General features: G+C 51.4%; 1 protein-coding gene across 1 annotated transcript; it reads right to left on the bottom strand.

Moving 5' to 3' along the window:
- Positions 1-70: 70 nt before the first annotated feature.
- LOC145338032 (sperm acrosome membrane-associated protein 6-like) lies at positions 71-23634 on the bottom strand. Its single transcript, XM_080182802.1, has 9 exons — positions 22570-23634; positions 19466-19549; positions 18149-18217; positions 16649-16672; positions 14650-14730; positions 8634-8737; positions 4626-4782; positions 1391-1586; positions 71-227 (listed from the first exon to the last, which is right to left on the bottom strand). Exons 1-9 carry the CDS (start codon positions 22784-22786, stop codon positions 194-196), a joined length of 966 nt encoding a protein of 321 aa, XP_080038928.1. The 5' UTR covers positions 22787-23634; the 3' UTR covers positions 71-193.
- Between the last annotated feature and the right edge of the window lie 1281 nt (positions 23635-24915).

The following is a 24915-nucleotide window of genomic DNA, read 5'->3' as shown; positions in this document are numbered from 1 at the left end:
CAAAAACAGTGAGAGTTACACGAGACAAAATTAAATTCACTTTCATTGAAAATATATGATTCTTGTTACTCTGAAGGCAGTCCTGAGATCCTGGCTTCTTGTCCATCCTCATCCCTTTGTCTTACTGCAGCTGTTCGACTGTGGGGACCATCACAGTCTGGGCTTTCTTTACGTCCCACTCCCTGCACATGTCTCACGTTACCCTTGTTGACCATCGGTAAATAGCACTGAGGGGACAGAATGGAAAAAACCTGCATTGGCATAACGCCTCACTCATTCTCGGGATGTTGCAAAGATTGCGAAACACAAATTACACAGCATGATCCCAGGACTGAGAGGTCAGAATCAGAAGGCTAAACAGGAGGGGCTCTTTTCTTTGGGAAAGAGAAGGCTGGGGGGGAGGAGGGGTGGGACGGGGCGGGGGGGGTGGATTGGTGTGGTGTGACCCGATCGAGGGAAGATTGGGAAAGGATTGCGATAGGTCGGAGTAGGGCTGTTTCTCCCTGTGACGGGGAGAGATCAGAATGAGGGGGACATCGACATGTCACAGTCATTAATAAATCCAACCGGGAAATCAGGAGAAACCTCTTTACCCAGAGAGTGGGGAGAATGTGGGACTCGCTCCCACGGGGAGTGGGGAGAATGTGGGACTCGCTCCACGGGGAGTGGGGAGAATGTGGGACTCGCTCCCACGGGGAGTGGGGAGAATGTGGGACTCCCTCCCACGGGGAGTGGGGGAGAATGTGGGACTCACTCCCACGGGGAGTGGGGAGAATGTGGGACTCGCTCCCACGGGGAGTGGGGGAGAATGTGGGACTCACTCCCACGGGGAGTGGGGAGAATGTGGGACTCGCTCCCACGGGGAGTGGGGAGAATGTGGGACTCACTCCCACGGGGAGTGGGGAGAATGTGGGACTCACTCCCACGGGGAGTGGGGAGAATGTGGGACTCGCTCCCACGGGGAGTGGGGAGAATGTGGGACTCGCTCCCACGGGGAGTGGGGGAGAATGTGGGACTCACTCCCACGGGGAGTGGGGAGAATGTGGGACTCGCTCCCATGGGGAGTGGGGAGAATGTGGGACTCACTCCCACGGGGAGTGGGGAGAATGTGGGACTCGCTCCCACGGGGAGTGGGGAGAATGTGGGACTCACTCCCACGGGGAGTGGGGAGAATGTGGGACTCGCTCCCACGAGGAGTTGATGAGGTGAATAGTATTGATGTGTTTCAGGGGGGAAGCTGATTAAACTCAGGAGGGAGAAAGAATAGAAGGGGATGGTGATGGGGGAAGATTGCTGGGGGGAGCAGGGAGAAGGCTGGTGTGGGACAGGAACCCGGATGGGCCAAATGGTCTGATTCTGTGGACTCAATGGGGAAAATCGATTTACTCACATTCCAAGCAAAGCTACGAGGAGCGTTGCCATGGCGATGGCGGCCGTGAGCTGGGATTCGGTCTGTTTGTCGATCTGCTGATCCGGAGGCGGGATGGGTCTGGCGGTGGGAGTTCTCAGTGTTGTCCGCTTTTCCAGTAAAACATCTCGGAACATTCCCTGGAGGTCGATGCTGCTTTGCAGAGTGCTGCGGGTGACTACCGAGGTGGAGGGAGTGACAGAACAAGAGGGCTGAGTGTCCCTCAGCTTCGCCTCAAAGTATTTTACGTTCACTAATGTTCCCACACTGGAAAGTCAATATACGCACAGCAAGATCCCATGCACAGCAATGTAACAACAATCCAGATCATCAGTTTGTATTCAGTGATACTCGGTGATGGATAAACAGCGCCCCAGGACACTGGGGAGAAATCCCCCCCTCTCTCCACACAAACCCCCACCTCTTCCAATTACTGACCGTGGGATCTGTTACCCGAGGGGCAGCCCAGAGCCTCGGTTTAATTTCCCAGCCTGACAGACACTGGGGCTGAAATTCCCCAAACAAATCAAACTGCCCAATGCGCCCTTGCCGCTGAGAGGTTTTGTCGCTGATTTTCCGGGCGTACTTCATGGGATGAACCTCCGGCGCTCTGTGCTGTACAGAACCCGCCAGGGATTCACACTGACAAAGGGGAAAGCAGGGTCTAATCCCACCCAAGAAGCCGGCAGCTTAGCGCTGAGCCGAATACTTCGCATGTTCCAATCTGTCAGCACCGAGATCAGTGTCCCCTCAGCACTGACCCTCTGACAGTGCGGCACTCCCTCAGTACTGACCCTCTGACAGTGCGGCACTCCCTCAGCACTGACCCTCTGACAGTGCGGCACTCCCTCAGCACTGACCCTCTGACAGTGCGGCACTCCCTCAGTACTGACCCTCTGACAGTGCGGCACTCCCTCAGCACTGACCCTCTGACAGTGCGGCACTCCCTCAGCACTGACCCTCTGACAGTGCGGCACTCCCTCAGTACTGACCCTCTGACAGTGCGGCACTCCCTCAGCACTGACCCTCTGACAGTGTGGCACTCCCTCAGTACTGACCCTCTGACAGTGCGGCACTCCCTCAGTACTGACCCTCTGACAGTGCGGCACTCCCTCAGTACTGTCCCTCTGACAGTGCGGCGCTCCCTCAGTACTGACCCTCTGACAGTGCGGCACTCCCTCAGCCCTGACCCTCTGACAGTGCGGCACTCCCTCAGTACTGACCCTCTGACAGTGCGGCACTCCCTCAGTACTGACCCTCTGACAGTGCGGCACTCCCTCAGTACTGACCCTCTGACAGTGCGGCACTCCCTCAGCACTGACCCTCTGACAGTGCGGCACTCCCTCAGCACTGACCCTCTGACAGTGCGGCACTCCCTCAGTACTGACCCTCTGACAGTGCGGCACTCCCTCAGCACTGACCCTCTGACAGTGCGGCACTCCCTCAGCCCTGACCCTCTGACAGTGCGGCACTCCCTCAGTACTGACCCTCTGACAGTGCGGCACTCCCTCAGTACTGACCCTCTGACAGTGCGGCACTCCCTCAGTACTGACCCTCTGACAGTGCGGCACTCCCTCAGCACTGACCCTCTGACAGTGCGGCACTCCCTCAGCACTGACCCTCTGACAGTGCGGCACTCCCTCAGTACTGACCCTCTGACAGTGCGGCACTCCCTCAGCACTGACCCTCTGACAGTGCGGCACTCCCTCAGCACTGACCCTCTGACAGTGCGGCACTCCCTCAGTACTGACCCTCTGACAGTGCGGCACTCCCTCAGCACTGACCCTCTGACAGTGCGGCACTCCCTCAGTACTGACCCTCTGACAGTGCGGCACTCCCTCAGTACTGTCCCTCTGACAGTGCGGCACTCCCTCAGCACTGACCCTCTGACAGTGCGACACTCCCTCAGCACTGACCCTCTGACAGTGCGGCACTCCCTCAGTACTGACCCTCTGACAGTGCGGCACTCCCTCAGTACTGTCCCTCTGACAGTGCGGCACTCCCTCAGCACTGACCCTCTGACAGTGCGGCACTCCCTCAGCACTGACCCTCTGACAGTGCGGCACTCCCTCAGCACTGTCCCTCTGACAGTGCGGCGCTCCCTCAGCACTGACCCTCTGACAGTGCGGCACTCCCTCAGCACTGTCCCTCTGACAGTGCGGCACTCCCTCAGCACTGACCCTCTGACAGTGCAGCACTCCCTCAGTACTGACCCTCTGACAGTGCGGCACTCCCTCAGTACTGACCCTCTGACAGTGCGGCACTCCCTCAGCACTGACCCTCTGACAGTGCGGCACTCCCTCAGCACTGACCCTCTGACAGTGCGGCACTCCCTCAGTACTGACCCTCTGACAGTGCGGCACTCCCTCAGCACTGACCCTCTGACAGTGCGGCACTCCCTCAGCACTGACCCTCTGACAGTGCGGCACTCCCTCAGTACTGACCCTCTGACAGTGCGGCACTCCCTCAGCACTGACCCTCTGACAGTGCGGCACTCCCTCAGTACTGACCCTCTGACAGTGCGGCACTCCCTCAGTACTGTCCCTCTGACAGTGCGGCACTCCCTCAGCACTGACCCTCTGACAGTGCGACACTCCCTCAGCACTGACCCTCTGACAGTGCGGCACTCCCTCAGTACTGACCCTCTGACAGTGCGGCACTCCCTCAGTACTGTCCCTCTGACAGTGCGGCACTCCCTCAGCACTGACCCTCTGACAGTGCGGCACTCCCTCAGCACTGACCCTCTGACAGTGCGGCACTCCCTCAGCACTGTCCCTCTGACAGTGCGGCGCTCCCTCAGCACTGACCCTCTGACAGTGCGGCACTCCCTCAGCACTGTCCCTCTGACAGTGCGGCACTCCCTCAGCACTGACCCTCTGACAGTGCAGCACTCCCTCAGTACTGACCCTCTGACAGTGCAGCACAATCTCTCTGACGGAGAAAGATTGACACAGAAACAGCAAGAGGAAAAGGGAGAAAGGGATAAAAGGAGCGACAGAGAAAGCGTGACTGAGGGAGAGAGATAGTGAGATAGAGTAAGGGACAGAGACGCGGAGATAGACAGACAGAGAGAGAGACACACAGTAAGAGAGAGACAGAGAGAGACAGAATAAGAGAGAGATAGAGAGACAGAATAAGAGAGAGAGAGAGACCGAGCGAGAGGGTGAGATAGAGAGAGAGAGACAGAGGGAGGAAGAACAATTTCAGCGAGACTAACCAATGAGATAAAAGAATCGCCTCAGTAAGACTAAATTTGTTTTGATGACGTCACAGGCGTAGGTGCCAGCGTTCGTCATCTTAACGTGGTGAATGCTGATTGTATCATCGTCACCGGAGTGTAGAACCTTAAACTGTGCAATCACATCTGTCCTGATCTGTAATGGTATGAGTTATAAAGTTATACAGCTCGAGATAGATACAGAGCTGTACAGTATTATATACAGTTAGATAGAGTTAGATACAGAGCTGTACAGTATTATATACAGTTAGATAGAGTTAGATACAGAGCTGTACAGTATTATATAGACTTATATACAGAGCTGTACAGTGTTATATAGAGTTATATACAGAGCTGTACAGTGTTATATAGAGTTAGATACAGAGCTGTACAGTATTATATACAGTTAGATAGAGTTATATACAGAGCTGTACAGTGTTATGTAGTGTTATATACAGAGCTGTACAGTGTTATATAGAGTTAGATACAGAGCTGTACAGTGTTATATAGAGTTATATACAGAGCTGTACAGTGTTATATTGCGAGGCATCTTGAAGGGAATTGCTTGATAGGGCAGACGCAACACGGTTTCATTAAAGGGAAGTCGTGTCTGACAAATTTACTGGAGTTCTATGAGGATGTGTCTAGGGCAGTGGATAGAGGAGAGCCGGTGGATGTGGTCTTTCTGGATTTTCAGAAGGCGTTTGACAAGGTACCTCACAAGAGGTTATTGCAGAAGGTCAGGGGACATGGAGTTGGGGGTAGGGTGTTAGCGTGGATAGAGGATTGGTTGTCAAATAGGAGGCAGAGAGTGGGGGTCAATGGGTGCTATTCGGATTGGCGGTTGGTGACTAGTGGGGTGCCCCAGGGGTCGGTGCTGGGGCCTCAGCTATTTACCATTTATATAGATGATCTGGAGGAGGGAACCGAGTGCAGGGTGTCGAAATTTGCTGATGACACCAAGATTGGGGGAAAGGCAAATTGTGCGGAGGGTGTGGAGAGTCTGCAGAAGGATCTAGATAGGCTGGGCGAATGGGCCAGGAAATGGCAAATGGAATTTAATGTTGGCAAGTGTGAGGTGGTCCACTTTGGTAGGAAGAATGGTAGGAAGGACTATTACTTACGTGGCGAAAAACTGCAGCAGGCGACGGTGCAGAGGGACCTCGGGGTCCTTGTGCATGAGTCGCAAAAACCCAGCTTGCAGGTGCAGCAGGTGGTCAGGAAGGCGAATGGGATGCTGGCCTTCATAGCGAGGGGGATTGAATATAAAAGTAGGGAGGTCTTGCTGCAGCTGTATAGGGCATTGGTGAGGCCGCAGCTGGAGTACTGTGTGCAGTTTTGGGCGCCGCACCTGCGCAAGGATATTTTGGCCCTGGAGGGAGTGCAGAGGAGGTTTACTAGGCTGATACCGGAGTTGAGGGGATTGAGCTATGAGGAGAGGCTGAATAAACTAGGCTTGTACTCGTTAGAGTTTAGAAGAATGAGGGGAGATCTCATTGAGACGTATAAGATGATGAATGGGATGGATAGGATAGAGGTGGAGAGACTCTTCCCGCTCAAAAAAGACAGTAGGACTAGGGGGCACAGCCTCAAGATAAAGGGGAGGCGGTTTAGAACGGAGTTGAGGAGGAACTTCTTCACTCAAAGGGTGGTGAATCTCTGGAATTCTCTGCCCGTTGAAGTGGTGGAGGCTGCCTCGCTAAATATTTTTAAGAAGCAGGTTGATGGGTTCTTGATAAGAGAGGGGATTAAGGGTTATGGGGAGAGGGCGGGAAAGTGGAACTGAGCCACGACAGATCAGCCATGATCTTATTGAATGGCGGGGCAGGCTCGAAGGGCTAGATGGCCTACTCCTGCTCCTATTTCTTATGTTCTTATTATGTTCTTATGTTATATAGAGTTAGATACAGAGCTGTACAGTATTATATACAGTTAGATAGAATTATATACAGAGCTGTACAGTGTTATGTAGTGTTATATACAGAGCTGTACAGTGTTATATAGTTATATACAGAACTGTACAGTGTTATATAGAGTTATATACAGAGCTGTACAGTGTTATATAGAGTTATATACAGAGCTGTACAGCATTATATGGAGTTAGATAGAGTTATATACAGAGCTGTACAGTGTTATGTAGTGTTATATACAGAGCTGTACAGTGTTATATCGAGTTATATACAGAGCTATACAGTGTTATATAGGGTTATATACAGAGCTGTACAGTGTTATATAGAGTTATATACAGAGCTGTACAGTGTTATATAGGGTTATATACAGAGCTGTACAGTGTTATATAGAGTTAGATACAGAGCTGTACAGTGTTATATAGGGTTATATACAGAGCTGTACAGTGTTATATCGAGTTATATACAGAGCTGTACGGTGTTATATAGGGTTATATACAGAGCTGTACAGTGTTATATAGAGTTAGATACAGAGCTGTACAGTGTTATATAGGGTTATATACAGAGCTGTACAGTGTTATATCGAGTTATATACAGAGCTGTACAGTGTTATATTGAGTTATATACAGAGCAATACAGAGTTATATAGGGTTATATACAGAGCTGTACGGTGTTATATAGATTTATATACAGAGCTGTATGGTGTTATATAGAGTTAGAGTTACGTAGAGTTAGATAGAGTTTTGCAGTGGATTCTGGGAGGATGTTCCCTCCTCGTGGGAGGGAATCTGGATCGAGGGAGAACAGTTTCACAATGAGTGATCTCCCAGGTAAGATGAGGAGAAATTTCTCCTCTCAGAAGGTGATTTATCTGGCTAATTCTCTGCCCCAGGGTGAGGCGTGGGTCATTGTTTATATTCGAGACTGAGTTAGAGAGGCTTCTAATTGACTGGGATGGGGCTAAGGGAAGACTTGCAGGAAACGTGGAGTAGCAACCACAAGGAGATCCCATGGTTTAATTGACTGGGCAAGCAGAATCAATGGGCAGAATGGCCTATGACTGCTCCTATCTCTTACATCTTTGTACAGAGGGCCTGTGGCACTGCTCACAGTACGAGAGGTGTGTTGTACTTTGACCACTGGGGGCGTAGGGCAGGGAGGAGGGGTGTAAATTAGGCTTTGACCATTGGGGTGGGGGGAAGGGGAGGGAGGAGGGGTGTAAATCAGGCTTTGACCAATGGGGGCGTGGAGACGGGGGAGTGGGACAGGGTGCAGATTAGATTTTGACCAATGGGGGCATGGGGAGGGGTGTAGATTAGATTTTGACCAATGGGGGCGTGGGGCGGGGGAGTGGGGCAGGGTATAGATTAGATTTTGACCAATGGGGGCATGGGGAGGGGTATAGATTAGATTTTGACCAATGGGTGCATGGGGAGGGAGAGTGCGGAAGAGTGTAGATTAGATGTTGACCAATGGGGGCGTGGCGGGGGGGGTAGTGGGGAGGAGTGCAGATTAGATTTTGACCAATGGGTGTGTGAGGAGGGAGAGTGGGGCGGGGCGTAGATTAGATTTTGACCAATGGGGGTGCGGGAAGGGAGAGTGGGGAGGGGGTGTAGATTAGATTGTGACCAATGGGGGTGCGGGAAGGGAGAGTGGGGAGGGGGTGTAGATTAGATTGTGACCAATGGGGGTGCAGGGAGGGAGAGTGGGGAGGGGTGTAGATTAGATTGTGACCAATGGGGGTGTGGGGAGAGTGGGGAGGGGGTGTAGATTAGATTTTGACCAATGGGGGTGCGGAGAGGGAGAGTGGGGAGGGGTGTAGATTAGATTGTGACCAATGGGGGTGCAGGGAGGGAGAGTGGGGAGGGGTGTAGATTAGATTGTGACCAATGGGGGTGCAGGGAGGGAGAGTGGGGAGGGGTGTAGATTAGATTTAGACCAATGGGGGTGTGGGGAGGGAGAGTGGGGAGGGGTGTAGATTAGATTTTGACCAATGGGGGTGCGGGGAGGGAGAGTGGGGTGGGGTGTAGATTAGATTTAGGAAATTGGAAAGCGAGAACTTTGAAAGCAAAAGAACGAAGGTTGAAGGTCAAAAACTCACATGAGAAGCGTACATCCATGTGATTGTGTCAAACTTGGGGATTGTAAAGTTGGACTGACATTTCAGAGACACATGGCTAGTCTCCTTCACCGTTACATCTTTAACTGCAGGAACGGACAAGAATGGACAAGTTAGACTGGATTTCCCCGGCATGAGATAACCAATGGAACAAATGCTATCACAGTGGGTCAGGGCACACTAATCACTGGCTCCTGATGAGGCTTCAAGAAAGGTTTTGCTGAGACATGAGATGAAGCCATTCATCAGGACACACACAAGAATACCAAATTTCAAAGGAAGTGACAGCTTCTGCTAAAGGGCAGAAGGGTGCTGATTGGTTGGCATGTCCACTCTGATTGGTCAAGAGATTGCCATGAAGACTTCCTTGGTAGATCTTCCATGCCAACCTTTTGACCAATCAAAAACTTGTGGACCAATCATCAGCCTTTTCCTCATACAGTGTAAGCCCACCGACGACTTGACTTTCTCAGAAGACTAAGGAAATTTGGCATGTCCACTACGACTCTCACCAATTTTTACAGATGCCCCGTAGAAAGCATTCTTTCTGGTTGTATCACAGCTTGGTATGGGCTCCTGCTCTGCCCAAGACCTCAAAAAACTACAAAGGATCGTGAATGTAGCCCAATCCATCACGCAAACCAGTCTCCCATCCACTGACTCTGTCTACACTTCCTGCTGCCTCGGGAAAAGCAGCCAGCATAATTAAGGATCCCACACACTCTGGACATTCTCTCTTCCACCTTCTTCTGTTGGGAAAAAGATACAAAAGTCTGAGGTCACGTACCAACCGACTCAAGAACAGCTTCTTCCCTGCTGCTGTCAGACTTTTGAACGGACCTACTTTATATTAAGCTGATCTTTCTCTACAACTTATCTGTGCCTGTAACATTATATTCTGCACTCTCTCCTTTCCTTCTTCACTCTATGAATGGTATGCTTTGTCTGAATAATGCGCAAGAAACAATATTTTTCACTGTATCGCAATACAATAATAAATCAAATCAAATTCAATTCAATCAAAACAGAACAAATCCCTTTGAAATTTGGTATTCTGGCATCTGTCCATTCATCCCCTCAATACTGTCATTTAGTACAAGCATGGCTGATCTCATATCAGCTTCAATGCCACTTTCCTGCCCGTTCCCCACAATCCTTTGTCCCACTACTATTAAAAATGTATTGATCTCCTCCTTAAGTGTGTTTAGTGCTCTGGTGTTCACTGCACTCGGGGTAGAGAATGCCACAAACTCACGACTATTTAGGTGAAGAAATTCCCCCTCATTTCTATTTTAAATCTGCCATCTCTCGGTCTAAGACCAGGCCGCTTGTCCAACAAGGGGGAGCATCCCCTCTACGCTGAACCTGTTAACCTCCTTTAACATTCAAGGTGGTCTACTGGTATTATTGCTGGACTATAATTCAGAAACTCAGCTAATGTTCTGACGCAGGGTCATACAGACTCAAAACATTGGCTCTATTCTCTCCCCACAGATGTTGTCAGACCTGCTGGGATCTTCCAGCATTTTCTGTTTTTGTTTCAGATCCCGGCATCTGCAGTATTTTGCTTTCATCTCAATGTTCTGGCGACCTGGGTTCGAATCCCGTCACGGCAGGTAGTGGAATTTGAATTTAATAAAAAATATCTGGAATTAAGAATCTACTGATGACCATGAAACCATTGTCAGGAAAACCCATCTGGTTTTCTTTAGGGAAGGAAATCTGCCGTCCTTACCTGGTCTGGCCTACATGGGACACCAGAGCCACAGCAATGTGGTTGACTCTCAACTGCCCTCTGAAATGGCCCAAACAGGGCACTCAGTTCAAGGGCAACTGGGAATGGGAAATAAATGTTGGCCAACCAGCAACGCCCATGTCCCATGAATGAATAAGAAAGGTCTGACGGGGGATCTAGAACCGGGGTCACAGTCTCGGGACACAGGGGGGCGGCGGGTGTTGTGGGGGGGAGAGGACCGAAACGGACAGAACCTGTTTTCTTTGGCAGAGAAACACAGAAACTAGAAGCAGGAGGAGGCCATTCAGCCCTTCAATCCCGTTCCGCCATTCATTTTGATCATGGCTGATCATCAAATTCAATATCCTGATTCTCCTCTTTCCCCCATAATATCCCCCATATAGCTATATCTAATTTCTTCCTGAAATCACACAACGTTTTGGCCTCAACTACTTTCTGTGGGAGTGAATTCCACACATTCCCCACCCTCTGGGGGAAGAAATTTCTCCTCCCCTCAGTCCTGAAAAGTTTACCCCTTATCCTCAAACAAATCGGAGTATTGAGTATAAAAGTTGGAGTGTTATGGTGAGGTTGTATAAGGCATTGGTGAGGCCGAATTTAGAGTATTGTGTACAGTTTTGGTCACCTAATTACAGGAAGGATATTAATAAGGTTGAAAGAGTGCAGAGAAGGTTCACAAGGATGTTGCCGGGACTTGAGAAGCTGAGTTACAGAGAGAGATTGAATAGGTTAGGACTTTATTCCCTGGAGCGTAGAAGAATGAGGGGAGATTTGATGGATGTGTATAAGATTACGACGGGTATAGAAAGAATGAATGCAAGCAGGCTTTTTCCACTGAGGCTAGGGGAGAAAAAAACTAGAGGGCATGGGTTAAGAGTGAAGAGGGAAAAGTTTAAAGGGAATATTAGGGGGGGATTCTTCACACAGAGGGAGGTGGGAGTATGGAGTGAGCTGCCGGATAAAGTGGTAAATGCAGGGTCACTTTTAACATTTAAGAAAAACTTGGATGGGTTCATGGATGAGAGGGGTGTGGAGGGATATGGTCCAAGTGCAGGTCAGTGGGACTAGGTAGAAAAATGGTTCAGCACAGACAAGAAGGGCCAAAGGGCCTGTTTCTGTGCTGTAATTTTCTATGGTTCGATGACCCTGAGTTCTGGACTCCCCCACCATCAGGAACATTCTTTCTGAATCTACCCTGTCTAACCCTGTTAGAATTTTGAGATCCCCCTCACTCTTCTAAACTCCTGTGAATACAATCTTAACTGACTTAATCTCTCCTCCTATGACAGACCTGCCAACCCAGGAATCAGTCTGGGAAATCTTTGCTGCGCTTCCTCTACAGCGAGGACATCCTTCCTCAGATAAGGAGACCAAAACTGCACACAATACTCCAGCTGTGGCCTCACCAACACCCTAGACAATTGCAGCAAAACATCCTATACTCAAATCCTCTCGCTGTGAAGGCCAACATATCATTTGCCTTCTCTCCTGCCTGCTGTACCAGGAGGCTGTGGAGGCCAAGACATGGAATCATAGAATGAATCATAGAATCTCTACAGTGCAGAAGGAGGCCATTCGGCCCATCGAGTCTGCACCGACAACAATCCCACCCGGGCCCTACCCCCATAACCCCACATATTCACCCTGCTAATCCCTCAAATCTACATATCCCCATATCCTATCCCTATAACCCCACATATTCACCCTGCTAATCCCTCAAATCTACACATCCCAGGCCACTAAGGGGCAATTCAGTAAGGCCAATGCACCTAATCCACACATCTTTGGACTGCGGGAGGAAATCAGAGCACCCAGAGGAAACCCACGCAGACATGGAGAGATTGTACAGACTCTGCCCTGACAGTGATCCAAGCCAGGGATCAAACCCAGGTCCCTGGAGCTGTGAGGCAGCAGTGCTAACCCCTGTGCCACCAGCTATTTAAGAAAGAGGAATAATTTTTCTGATTCCCCTGAGGTAGGGGGAGAAAGCAGGGAAATGTGTCATTATTTACAGGGTGGAATCCTGGGGAGTGTGTCAGTATTTACAGGGGGGGAATCCCTGGGGAGTGTGTCAGTATTTACAGGGGGGGAGTCCCTGGGGAGTGTGTCAGTATTTACAGGGGGGGAATCCCTGGGGAGTGTGTCAGTATTTACAGGGGGGAATCCCTGAGGAGTGGATCAGTATTTACAGGGGGAATCCCCGGGGAGTGTGTCAGTATTTACAGGGGGAATCTCCAGGGAGTGTGTCAGTATTTACAGGGGGAATCCCCAGGGAGTGTGTCAGTATTTACAGGGGGGAATCCCCAGGGAGTGTGTCAGTATTTACAGGGGGGAATCCCCGGGGAGTGTGTCAGTATTTACGGGGGGGAATCCCCGGGGAATGTGTCAGTATTTACAGGGGGAATCCCCAGGGAGTGTGTCAGTATTTACAGGGGGGAATCCCCGGGGAGTGTGTCAGTATTTACAGGGGGGAATCCCCGGGGAGTGTGTCAGTATTTACAGGGGGAATCCCCAGGGAGTGTGTCAGTATTTACAGGGGGGAATCCCCGGGGAGTGTGTCAGTATTTACAGGGGGAATCCCCGGGGAGTGTGTCAGTATTTACAGGGGGAATCCCCGGGGAGTGTGTCAGTATTTACAGGGGGAATCCCCAGGGAGTGTGTCAGTATTTACAGGGGGGAATCCCCGGGGAGTGTGTCAGTATTTACAGGGGGGAATCCCCTGGGAGTGTGTCAGTATTTACAGGGGGGGAATCCCCGGGGAATGTGTCAGTATTTACAGGGGGGGGTTATCCCCGGGGAGTGTGTCAGTATTTACAGGGGGAATCCCCGGGGAGTGTTTCAGTATTTACGGGGGGGAATCCCCGGGGAGTGTGTCAGTATTTACAGGGGGAATCCCCGGGGAGTGTGTCAGTATTTACGGGGGGGAGTCCCCGGGGAGTGTGTCAGTATTTACAGGGGGGGAATCCCCGGGGAGTGTGTCAGTATTTACAGGGGGGGGTTAATCCCCAGGGAGTGTGTCAGTATTTACAGGGGGTGATTCCCTGGGGTGTGTGTCAGTATTTACAGGGGGAATCCCCGGGGAGTGTGTCAGTATTTACAGGGGGTGATTCCCTGGGGAGTGTGTCAGTATTTACAGGGGGAATCCCCAGGCAGTGTGTCAGTATTTACAGGGGGTGATTCCCTGGGGTGTGTGTCAGTATTTACAGGGGGAATCCCCGGGGAGTGTGTCAGTATTTACAGGGGGGAATCCCCGGGGAGTGTGTCAATATTTACAGGGGGGAGTCCCCGGGGAGTGTATCAATATTTACAGGGGGGAATCCCTGGGGAGTGTGTCAGTATTTACAGGGGGAATCCCCGGGGAGTGTGTCAGTATTTACAGAGGGGAATCCCCGGGGAGTGTGTCAGTATTTACAGGGGGAATCCCCGGGGAGTGTGTCAGTATTTACAGGGGGAATTCCCGGGGAGTGTGTCAGTATTTACAGGGGGGGAATCCCCGGGGAGTGTGTCAGTATTTACAGGGGGAATCCCTGGTGAGTGTGTCAGTATCTACAGGGGGGGGAATCCGCGGGGAGTGTGTCTGTATTTACAGGGGGGAATCCCCAGGGAGTGTGTCAGTATTTACAGGGGGGAATCCCCAGGGAGTGTGTCAGTATTTACAGGGGGAATCCCTGGTGAGTGTGTCAGTATTTACAGGGGGGAATCCCCGGGTGGTGTGTCAGTATTTACAGGGGGGGAATCCGCGGGGAGTGTGTCAGTATTTACAGGGGGGAATCCCCGGGGAGTGTGTCAGTATTTACAGGGGGGAATCCCCGGGGAGTGTGTCAGTATTTACAGGGGGGAATACCCGGGGAGTGTGTCAGTATTTACAGGGGGCGATTCCCTGGGGAGTGTGTCAGTATTTACAGGGGGAATTCCTGGGGAGTGTGTCAGTACTTACAGGGGAAATCCCCGGGGAGTGTGTCAGTATTTACAGAGGGGAATCCCCGGGGATTGTGTCAGTATTTACAGGGGAAATCCCTGGGGAGTGTGTCAGTATTTACAGGGGGAATCCCCGGGGAGTGTGTCAGTATTTACAGAGGGGAATCCCTGGGGAGTGTGTCAGTATTTACAGGGGGGGAATCCCCGGGGAGTGTGTCAGTACTTAGTAAGCTGCCTTGTTGTACATAGTTGCCTGGAAGCCTGAGAGATGATGCTGCTATATCTGTGCGTTACCAGTTCAATAATTGGATATTGCGGACCTACTTGGACACTCGAAGGAGATGCCTTCACAACCTTTCATCCGACAGAAGCGGCAATCAAAGTAAAAGGATTCCATGTTGATCCCTGTGGAAGAGAAGGTTAGTAACAGGAGGCAGCAAGATTGACAGTAACCCGAGTCTCTATCAGATCGTCCCAGGGAAACACACAGAACCTCAAACTGAACAAAGTGGAGGATCCTGCAGTGGCCATTTTGGGGACAGCAAGATCCCACAAAGCCTTAGGCCCAGCAACGTCCATGGTTCCTATCCACTGACAGGTCACCCACAAGTCACGAACTGTACCCTGTACAAACGGGGGCTGCTGTGACTGCCGCACTCACCGATATTATTTTACAGATTCTAACTCTCTCCGAGATTACAATGATTGTAATCGCACAGTGTGCCCCTGGGGTTCTGAATCCGAATCCCCCCATCGCAAAGACCACCCGCCCCAAACATGGTGAGCGGGCGGGTAAGTGGAGCTGAGTCCACGAAAAGATCAGCCATGATCTTAGTGAATGGTGGAGCAGGCTCGAGGGGCCAGATGGCCGACTCCAGCTACTCGTTCCTTTGTTCTTTGTTTCCTCCTCCAGCCCCTACAACCCTTCCTATCTCTGCTATCTTCTATAACCCTCCATGATTTCTGTGTTCCTCTGATTCCAGCCTCTTGAGCATCCTCTGATTCCCATCGCTCCGCCATTGGCCGCCGTGTCTTCAGCTGCCTGGGGAGCCCTAGACTCTAGAATTCCCTCCCTAAACCTCTCCCCCTCACACTCTCTCTCTGATATCTCCTTAAGGGGCATAAGGTCAAATTCTGTCCAATTCCACTTCTGTGAAGAGGTGGGACATGTTTGTAGGATAAGTACTGGTGGCTGTGACAGCTCTTTTGCTGGTGAGTGCGATATCACCATTAAGCATCTACAGAATCTCCGGGCCCATGTGAGGTACGGGTCAAAACCTCCTCTCTGGCTAATGTCCCAGAGACATTATTTGTCCCTCAACCAGCATCACTGGTAAAACAGATGATCTGGGTCATTCTCACATTGCTGTTCACTCAGAAACATAACTAGAAGCAGGAGGAGGCCATTCGGCCCTCTGAGCCTGCTTCGCCATTCATTCTGATCATGGCTGATCATCAAATTCAATGTCCTGATCCCCTCCTTCCCCCAGTATCCCTTGACCCTTTTAGCCCCAAGAGCGATATCTAATTTCTTCCGGAAATCACACAACGTTTTGGCCTCAGCTACTTTCTGTGGGAGTGAATTCCACACATTCCCCACCCTCTGGGTGAAGAAATTTCTCCTCCCCTCAGTTCTAAAAGGTTTACCCCTTATCCTCAAACACTGACCCCTGGTTCTGGAACCCCCACCATCAGGAACATTCTTTCTGAATCGACCCTGTCTAACCCTGTTAGAAGTTTATAAGTTTCTATCAGATCCCCTCTCTTCTAAACTCCAGTGAATATAATCTTAACCCACTCAGTCTCTCCTCATATGACAGACCTGCCATCCCAGGAATCAGCCTGGTAAACCTTCGCTGTGCTCCCTCTATAACAAGGACGTCCTTCCTCAGATAAGGAGACCAAAACCGCACACAATACTCCCGGTGTGGCCTCACCAACGCCCTGTACAATTGCAGCAAAACATCCCTATCCCTATCTCTCAAATCCTCTCGCTATGAAGGCCAACATACCATTTCCCTTCTTTACTACCTGCTGTACCTGCACGCTTACTTCCAGTGACTGATGCACGAGGACTCCAAGATCTCGCTGAGTATCCGCCTCATTCAATTTACACCCTTTCCAGTCATAACCTGTTTTCCTATTATTGCTACCAAAGCAATGGGATCTTGCTGTGCACAAAATGGCTACTCCGCACCCTACGTTACAATACTGACCTCGCATTATCCTTCATTGGCTGTGAAACACTTTGGGATGTCCAGAGGGAGTGACAGGCGCTAGATAAATGAAGTTATTTATTGTAAGGAGAAATGAATAGACTTACCACAGGTGTAGTTACAGGGTGATGCTGCAGCACAGAGAGAGAGAGAGAGAGAAAGATTATATTCAGGAACCTCCTCTCACCCAGTTTAGGGTAATGTAGATTAGATTAAGATTACAGCACAGAGACAGGCCATTCGGTCCCTCTGCTCTGTGCTGGCATTTCCGCTCCACACGAGTCTCCACCCACCCCCCTCCCCCATCTCCTTCTATTTCCCTTAAATACATCGATACCATTCACCTCAACCACTCCCTGTGGGAGTGAGTCCCACATTCTCCCCCACTCCTCGTGGGAGCGAGTCCCACATTCTCCCCACTCCCCGTGGGAGCGAGTCCCACATTCTCCCCACTCCTCGTGGGAGCGAGTCCCACATTCTCCCCACTCCCCGTGGGAGCGAGTCCCACATTCTCCCCACTCCCCGTGGGAGCGAGTCCCACATTCTCCCCACTCCCCATGGGAGCGAGTCCCACATTCTCCCCCACTCCCCATGGGAGCGAGTCCCACATTCTCCCCACTCCCCGTGGGAGCGAGTCCCACATTCTCCCCACTCCCCGTGGGAGCGAGTCCCACATTCTCCCCACTCTCTGGGTAAGGGAGTTTCTCCTGAATTCCCCACTGGATTTATTACTGACTGTCACATATCGATGGCCCCTAGTTCTGGTTTCTTGCTCACACAAGGGCACCTTCATCGACACTATCGAAACCCTTTCTGAATTTTACAGACCTCGATCAGGCTTAACCGAGGGATATGGAGACTGGAACTGTGCACAGTGCTCCGAGTGTGGGTCTAACCGAGGGATATGGAGACTGGAACTGTGCACAGTGCTCCGAGTGTGGGTCTAACCGAGGGATACGGAGACCTGAACTGTGCACAGTGCTCCGAGTGTGGGTCTAACCGAGGGATATGGAGACTGGAACTGTGCACAGTGCTCCGAGTGTGGGTCTAACCGAGGGATACGGAGACCTGAACTGTGCACAGTGCTCCGAGTGTGGGTCTAACCGAGGGATATGGAGACTGGAACTGTGCACAGTGCTCCGAGTGTGGGTCTAACCGAGGGATATGGAGACTGGAACTGTGCACAGTGCTCCGAGTGTGGGTCTAACCGAGGGATATGGAGACTGGAACTGGGCACGGTGCTCCGAGTGTGGGTCTAACCGAGGGATATGGAAACTGGAACTGTGCACAGTGCTCCAAGTGTGGGTCTAACCGAGGGATATGGAGATTGGAACTGTGCACAGTGCTCCGAGTGTGGGTCTAACCGAGGGATATGGAGACTGGAACTGGGCACGGTGCTCCGAGTGTGGGTCTAACCGAGGGATATGGAGACTGGAACTGGGCACGGTGCTCCGAGTGTGGGTCTAACCGAGGGATATGGAAACTGGAACTGGGCACAGTGACCCGAGTGTGGGTCTAACTGAGGGATACGGAGACTGGAACTGTGCAGGGGGGGAGATGGGGATCCGAAGACCAGTCGGGTATAAAAGGAGGTACAGGGGAAAAACCTTCTTTCAGTTGGTATACTTTGTGCAGGACTTCCTTTTCCACACTGTCCAGGAGACTTGCGTACGATTCTAGGGGAAAATGAATAGATCAGAGATTTTATCAGCGATGGAGGTTTGAGAAGGTTTGATCCATTTTTGAGAATTGTCGAGATAACATTGGTATCTAAATGTACAACAGGTTAATTTAAATAGATCTCCAATCACGAAACATCGGAAACCATGCTTACAGTGCCGGCTCTGCAATGTCCCTTCAGTTTGCTCTGACTCCACATCCAGGCTTAAGCAATTGACAGAGAGAGCATGGATCAGTTACCAGGATCACCCAATCAAACACAGGGTAATCGATGGTGACAGAGAGCAGGTACGTGATGGACTAACTGGACAGTCAGAGCGAAGGACTAGCACGTCAAGAGAGGGACAGATGACCTCCTTCTGTGCGATACCCTGTCCTTATTCTGAGGGGCCACGTTCTTTGGTCTGCAGATTCAGGGGCCATTCTCCAAATGAGGTTACAATAGGCCGACACTCGCTGGAGTTGGGAAGGATGAGAGAGGTTTCTCTCAAAGGTGTAATGTCATGTTAATTTTAAATGATGATCAATAAACAAAGTTCTATTTTCGACCAGTTGAGCCTGTGTCTATTCTAAGAAGAGCACAGACCACACAATGACCATGAAAGCATTGGCGGTTGTTAGAAAAACCCATTTGGTTCCCTTTAGGGAAGGAAATCTGCCGTCCTTACCTGGTCTGGCCTACATGTGACTCCAGAGCCACAGCTCTCAACTGCCCATGGGCAAATAAAGTTAATTTATTAGTTACAAGTCGGCTTACCTTAACCCTGCAATGAAGTTACTGTGAAATTCCCCTAGTTGCCACACTCCAGCTCCTGTCCAAGTCAATGCACCCTAACCAGCACGTCTTTCAGTCTGTGGGAGGAAACCGGAGCACCCGGAGGAAACCCAGGCAGACACGGGGAGAATGTGCAGATTCCGCACAAGCAGTGACCCAAGCGGGAATCGAACCCAGCTCCCTGGAGCTGTGGAGCAGCAGTGCTAACCACTGGGCCACCCTAAGGGATCGGCAATAAATGCTGGCCAGCCAGCGATGCCCATGTCCCACGAATGAATAAACACAAAAATCCCTCCCTCCTTTGGATTTCCCTTCGAGGCCAGTCAGCCCATCCAGCTCCCCCCATCCCACCCCTGCCCAGTGCCAACCCAAATCTGTGCCAACTCCATTTCCCCTCACCCGCCGATTTTCCACCCTCACGGGAACACCCTGCCTTGCGAACGGAGGGGGGAGGAATCCTCCCTCCTACCTGTAGGCTTGAGGGCCCTGCGTTTCTTGATGAAATCCAACGCTTCCTCGTAAATCGATTTCAGCTTCTTGTACTCGGAGGCAGCTGCCATGTTGGGAAAACAAGAAGGAGACAAGAGTCAGCATTGCTGGGCTAAGATCGTCACGGAATCCTCTAATCCGATCCCAGAGCTCCACAACCCAGCCTCCACATTCACCCAGTCCTGCCTCTTGCTAACTACAGGGAAAAAATGGTCAAGGAATTAAAAAGCAGGAAGAGTCTGAACTAGCCAGCGATTGAATACTTTAACCAGAATAATCCCGGGATTGAGAGGTCAGAGCCATCCGGAGAGGCTGAAAAGGCCGGGGCTCTTTTCCCTGGGAAAGAGAAGGCTAAGGGGGCGATCCGATCGAGGGCTTTAAAATCCGAAAAAGGTTTCGATAGGATCGGCGTGGAGATGTTTCCCCTTGTGTAGGGGAGAGAGCAGAATGAGGGGGACATTGACGTGTAACAGGCACTAATTCATCCAATGGGGACTTCAGGAGAAACTCCCTTACCCAGAGACTGGGGAGAATGTGGGACTCACTCCCACGGGGAGTGGGGAGAATGTGGGACTTGCTCCCACGGGGAGTGGGGAGAATGTGGGACTCACTCCCACGGGGAGTGGGGAGAATGTGGGACTCGCTCCCACGGGGAGTGGGGAGAATGTGGGACTCGCTCCCGCGGGGAGTGGGGAGAATGTGGGACTCACTCCCATGGGGAGTGGGGAGAATGTGGGACTCACTCCCATGGGGAGTGGGGAGAATGTGGGACTCGCTCCCATGGGGAGTGGGGAGAATGTGGGACTCGCTCCCACGGGGAGTGGGGAGAATGTGGGACTCACTCCCATGGGGAGTGGGGAGAATGTGGGACTCGCTCCCACGGGGAGTGGGGAGAATGTGGGACTCGCTCCCAGGGGAGTGGGGAGAATGTGGGACTCGCTCCCACGGGGAGTGGGGAGAATGTGGGACTCGCTCCCACGGGGAGTGGGGGAGAATGTGGGACTCGCTCCCACGGGGAGTGGGGAGAATGTGGGACTCGCTCCCACGGGGAGTGGGGAGAATGTGGGACTCGCTCCCACGGGGAGTGGGGAGAATGTGGGACTCGCTCCCACGGGGAGTGGGGAGAATGTGGGACTCGCTCCCACGGGGAGTGGGGAGAATGTGGGACTCGCTCCCAGGGGAGTGGGGAGAATGTGGGACTCGCTCCCACGGGGAGTGGGGAGAATGTGGGACTCGCTCCCACGGGGAGTGGGGGAGAATGTGGGACTCGCTCCCACGGGGAGTGGGGAGAATGTGGGACTCGCTCCCACGGGGAGTGGGGGAGAATGTGGGACTCGCTCCCACGGGGAGTGGGGTGAATGTGGGACTCGCTCCCACGGGGAGTGGCTGAGGTGAATATTATCAATGTGTTTAAGGAAGGAAGCTGGATAAACACATGAGGGAGAAAGGAATGGAAGGAGATGGAGATGGGGGAAATGAAGAGGAAGGGGAGGACAGAATCTCCTGTGGCCAGCCCCAGCATTTACCCCCCCCTCCCTAATTGCCCCCTTGGGAAGGTGGTGGGTGAGCTGCCATCTTGAACCCGCTGCAGTCCCCGTGTGGTGTAGGTACACCCACCGTGCTGTTAGGGAGGGAGTTCCAGGATTTAGACCCAGCGACAGTGAAGGAACAGCCGATATACTTCCAAGTCGGGACGGTGGGTGACTAGAGGGGAAACTCCAGGTGGGGGGTGTTCCCAGGTATCTGCTGCCCTTGTCCTTCTAGATGGTAGAGGTGCTGGGTTTGGAAGGTGCTGCCTAAGGAGCCTTGGTCAGATGCTGCAGTGCATCTTGTAGATGGTACACACGGCTGTCACTGTGCATTGGGGGTGGAGGGAGTGAGTGTTTGTGGTTAGCGTGTTGATCGAGCGGGGCTGCTTTGGCCTGGATGGTGCCGAGCTTCTCGAGTGTTGTTGGAGCTGCACCCATCCAGGCAAGTGGGGAGTATTTCATCACACTCCTGACTTGTGTCCTTGTAGACGGTGTCAGGGTTTGGGAGTCAGGAGGTGAGTTACTCACCGCAGGATTCCCAGACTCTGAACTGCTCTTAAGCAATGTTTTGATGCAGTGAGTCCATTGGTTATCAGTAACCACCCCCCACCTCCGCCACAGTATTGATAAATATAATCATGATTTCCCTTCTCAAGATTCACATTGTTGGAACAGGAAACTCAGCAAGCTCGGGGGACCAGATCAGAAACTCTACGGTGTATGATAAAGTGAACCAAGACCCTAACTTTTTTTGATTCAGGTGTTAGGGTCATCCTGAGATGTTTCACCACTGTGACTGATCCACTGGGAAGCTTTTATTAAAATATACTTTATTTAAAACACAGCTAGAGTACAACAGAAAGAAATAGCACAACTTTTATAAAATACTTAAACATGACAATAATTTTTAACAACTATCTATCTCTAGAGTTCCAATTTAAGCAATATCCCCATAGACATAAATCCTACTTCAGAATCAATTGACACCAAAAACAGATACGCTCTCACAGATGCTAGATTTCCAGCCTTTTGTACTCTCTGGGCAGATATGGAAGTCATCTGCCTTCTGACTCCCATACATCAGCTTCCAGAGAAAGACATCTCCTCATACAGCAGAACTTTGATGAAAGAGACCTAGTTTCTGGCAGTTCCTCATCTCCACACATCAGAGAGAGAAAGAGCTCCTTCTCTCTACAGTTCCCAAGCAGCAACTGAATGGAGCTTCTCTTAGCAACCTCACCCTGTCCAGTCATATGACTTTTACTGTCAAATCTTAATCATCCATCACTCTGTAAACCCCAAGGAGAAACAATAAAATAACAGCCCTGCCAGATCACAGATGAAAACAAACATTTTAGTGATTAAGAGCAATTATCCTGCTGCAGTAACAATCGGGCTGCTGGATGCAGACAAAATGGCATTGATAATGAAACTAACTGCTAAAACAGAATCTGCACAAAAAACATGACCCAAACACATTTCTTAAAGGCACAGTATCATCACACACATTAAAGGTTCCCTGGGCTAATTTGTTCACCTTCCCTCTGACACTTACCGACCCGCAGCCAGTAAACTTCATGTTGCTCAATCAGCTCACTGATAGGGTGCCAGCAGTGGGCCTGGTGGAGCTCAATCATGCTCTGACCCATGTACTTGGTGCAGAAGGCCTCTGAGCTCTTGGCGAAACAGGAGTAACAGGAGAGGGCGCTGCCGAGGGTACTGGCGAGCACCAGGACAAGATGGAGGAAGGTGGAGGGGTCTCTGGACGGCATGGCGCCCAGCACCTCCCGTCCCTGCCCCACAACACCCTTCACCCTTCGCTTCTTGACAACTCAAGAAGAGATGCATCCCCTTCAGCCATCTCCATCCAAATCGCTCGAGGGTCATGGGAGATTGGTTATGGCCATTTGGCGAGAATGTTGGTGTTGTGTTGGCACAGGGTGTGAGTGAAATTGAGGAGAGACGACAACCCTCCCAAGAGCTGAAGTAGGCTGGTAAAGATCCAGCTGGCAATGTCATCATCGCACTCTGCAACCTCGGCCACTCATTGTGCTGTGATGTCATAGTCATTATGATGTCAGAGTACTTCCCCATGTGACAGGAATGGAGGGAAGACAGATCTCCAATGGGCCGAAGGGCAGAATCTTTCCTCTTCGCTGGTTGGGGGGGAGTCAAGAGCAAGGCAAGGGGGTGCGGGAGAGGAGGAATGGAGCATTGAGGAGGGGGGAATGTTAGGACGTATTCTCTCGCTCAAAGGGCATTGGAAATCCGGAACTCTCTCCCTACCCCAGTGGAAAATGGGAAAAGCAGGGAACTCTCTGGATGGGATGAGGTTCACGCCAGTGGATGTCCGATTTGGCGGTTCGGATCCGTAGGTCTGTAAAATGCCACATACAGGTGCAGTAAATCATCAGACCGACTAATGGAATGCTGACTTTGTATAGAATCGGAGAGCTCCTACATTACAAAAGGAGGCCAATCTGCCCATCAAGCCTGCACTGACAACAATCCCCCCATGGTAGCACAGTGGTTAGCACTGCTGCCTCACAGCTCCAGGGACCTGGGTCACTTTCTGTGTGGAGTCTGCACATTCTCTTCGTGTCTGCAGGGGTTTCCTCCGGATTCCTCCCACAATCCAAAAAATGCGCAGGTTAGGTTGTTTGGCCATTGCCTCTCAGTGTCAGGGGGATTAGCAGGGTAAATGAGATTCATGGGAATATAACCTAGATGGGATTGTTGTTGGTGCAGACTCTGTGGGCCGAATGGCCTCCTTCTGCACTGTGGGGATCCTATAAATTCTATGAACCCTCCCCATCTCACTAACCTCCTCCAGCCCCTACAACCCTCTGTATCTGTAACCTCCTCCAGCCCCTACAACCCTCCCAATCTCTGTAACCCCCTCCAGCCCCTACACCCCTCCCTATCTCTGTAACCCCCTCCAGCCCCTACACCCCTCCCTATCTCTGTAACCCCCTCCAGCCCCTACACCCCTCCCTATCTCTGTAACCTCCTCCAGCCCCTACACCCCTCCCTATCTCTGTAACCCCCTCCAGCCCCTACACCCCTCCCTATCTCTGTAACCCCCTCCAGCCCCTACACCCCTCCCTATCTCTGTAACCTCCTCCAGCCCCTACACCCCTCCCTATCTCTGTAACCTCCTCCAGCCCCTACACCCCTCCCAATCTCTATAACCTCCTTCAGCTCCTACACCCCTCCGAGATTTCTGCATTCCTCCAATTCCAGCCTCTTGAGCATCCCCTGATTCCAGCCTTCAGCTGCCTGAAGGTGGTGGTGGTGGTGGTGGTGGATGTGGTGGGGGGGGGGAGGGGGGGGGGGGAGGTGGGCAGTGCGCGGGCCCTAATCTCTGGAATTCCCTCCTTAAAGCTCTCCACCTCTCTCTCTGTCTCTTTCTGGCTCCATCTTTAAGACACTCCTTAAAAACCTACATCTTTGACCCAGCTTTTGGTCACCTGTCCCCAGTATCTCTTCACGTAGCTGGGAATCAGAGTCTGTCCAATCTACGCTCCTGTGCAGTGCCTCTGGGATGTTTACTGTGTTGAAGGTGTTATGTGAATGCAATGTGTTGTTGGTGTTACAGAGATTACAGTAGCGGCAGAGGGGGGGAGCCGAGGTCAGTCAGCATCCTTCTGACTTGTGGACCGTGTGCTCTCAAACCCGCAGTCCGCAAGGTATTCCTGCCCATGTTCAGCTTTTGATACCTCACTCATTGCCATGTGAAGGAGTTAACAAGGATACAGGTTAAAATTCACATCAACTACTGTGAGAGAAACAGGAATGTTTATAAAAGTTGACACAGACAAGCATCAAGGCCTTCAGTCTGAGAGAATTCATGCACTTGATTTGATTTGATTTACTATTGTCATATGTATTAATGTGCCGT

This window comes from Carcharhinus amblyrhynchos, unplaced genomic scaffold, assembly GCF_965287045.1.
Source record: "Carcharhinus amblyrhynchos unplaced genomic scaffold, sCarAmb.v2.hapA scaffold_89, whole genome shotgun sequence".
Taxonomy (NCBI): domain Eukaryota; kingdom Metazoa; phylum Chordata; class Chondrichthyes; order Carcharhiniformes; family Carcharhinidae; genus Carcharhinus; species Carcharhinus amblyrhynchos.
The sequence above is the reverse complement of the archived record's forward strand: the minus strand, read 5'-3'. Positions and strand labels throughout refer to the sequence as shown.

Excerpts from the sequence above, each read along its gene's own strand:
- LOC145338032 (XM_080182802.1), bottom strand. The coding sequence starts at position 22,786 with ATGCCGTCCAGAGACCCCTCCACCTTCCTCCATCTTGTCCTGGTGCTC. Across the intron at positions 8,738-14,649 it reads CATCTCCTTCGAGTGTCCAA|TTAAAGATGTAACGGTGAAG; the intron begins GTAGGTCCGCAA and ends CCGTTCCTGCAG. Across the intron at positions 4,783-8,633 it reads CATGGATGTACGCTTCTCAT|ATCAGGACAGATGTGATTGC; the intron begins GTGAGTTTTTGA and ends ATACCATTACAG.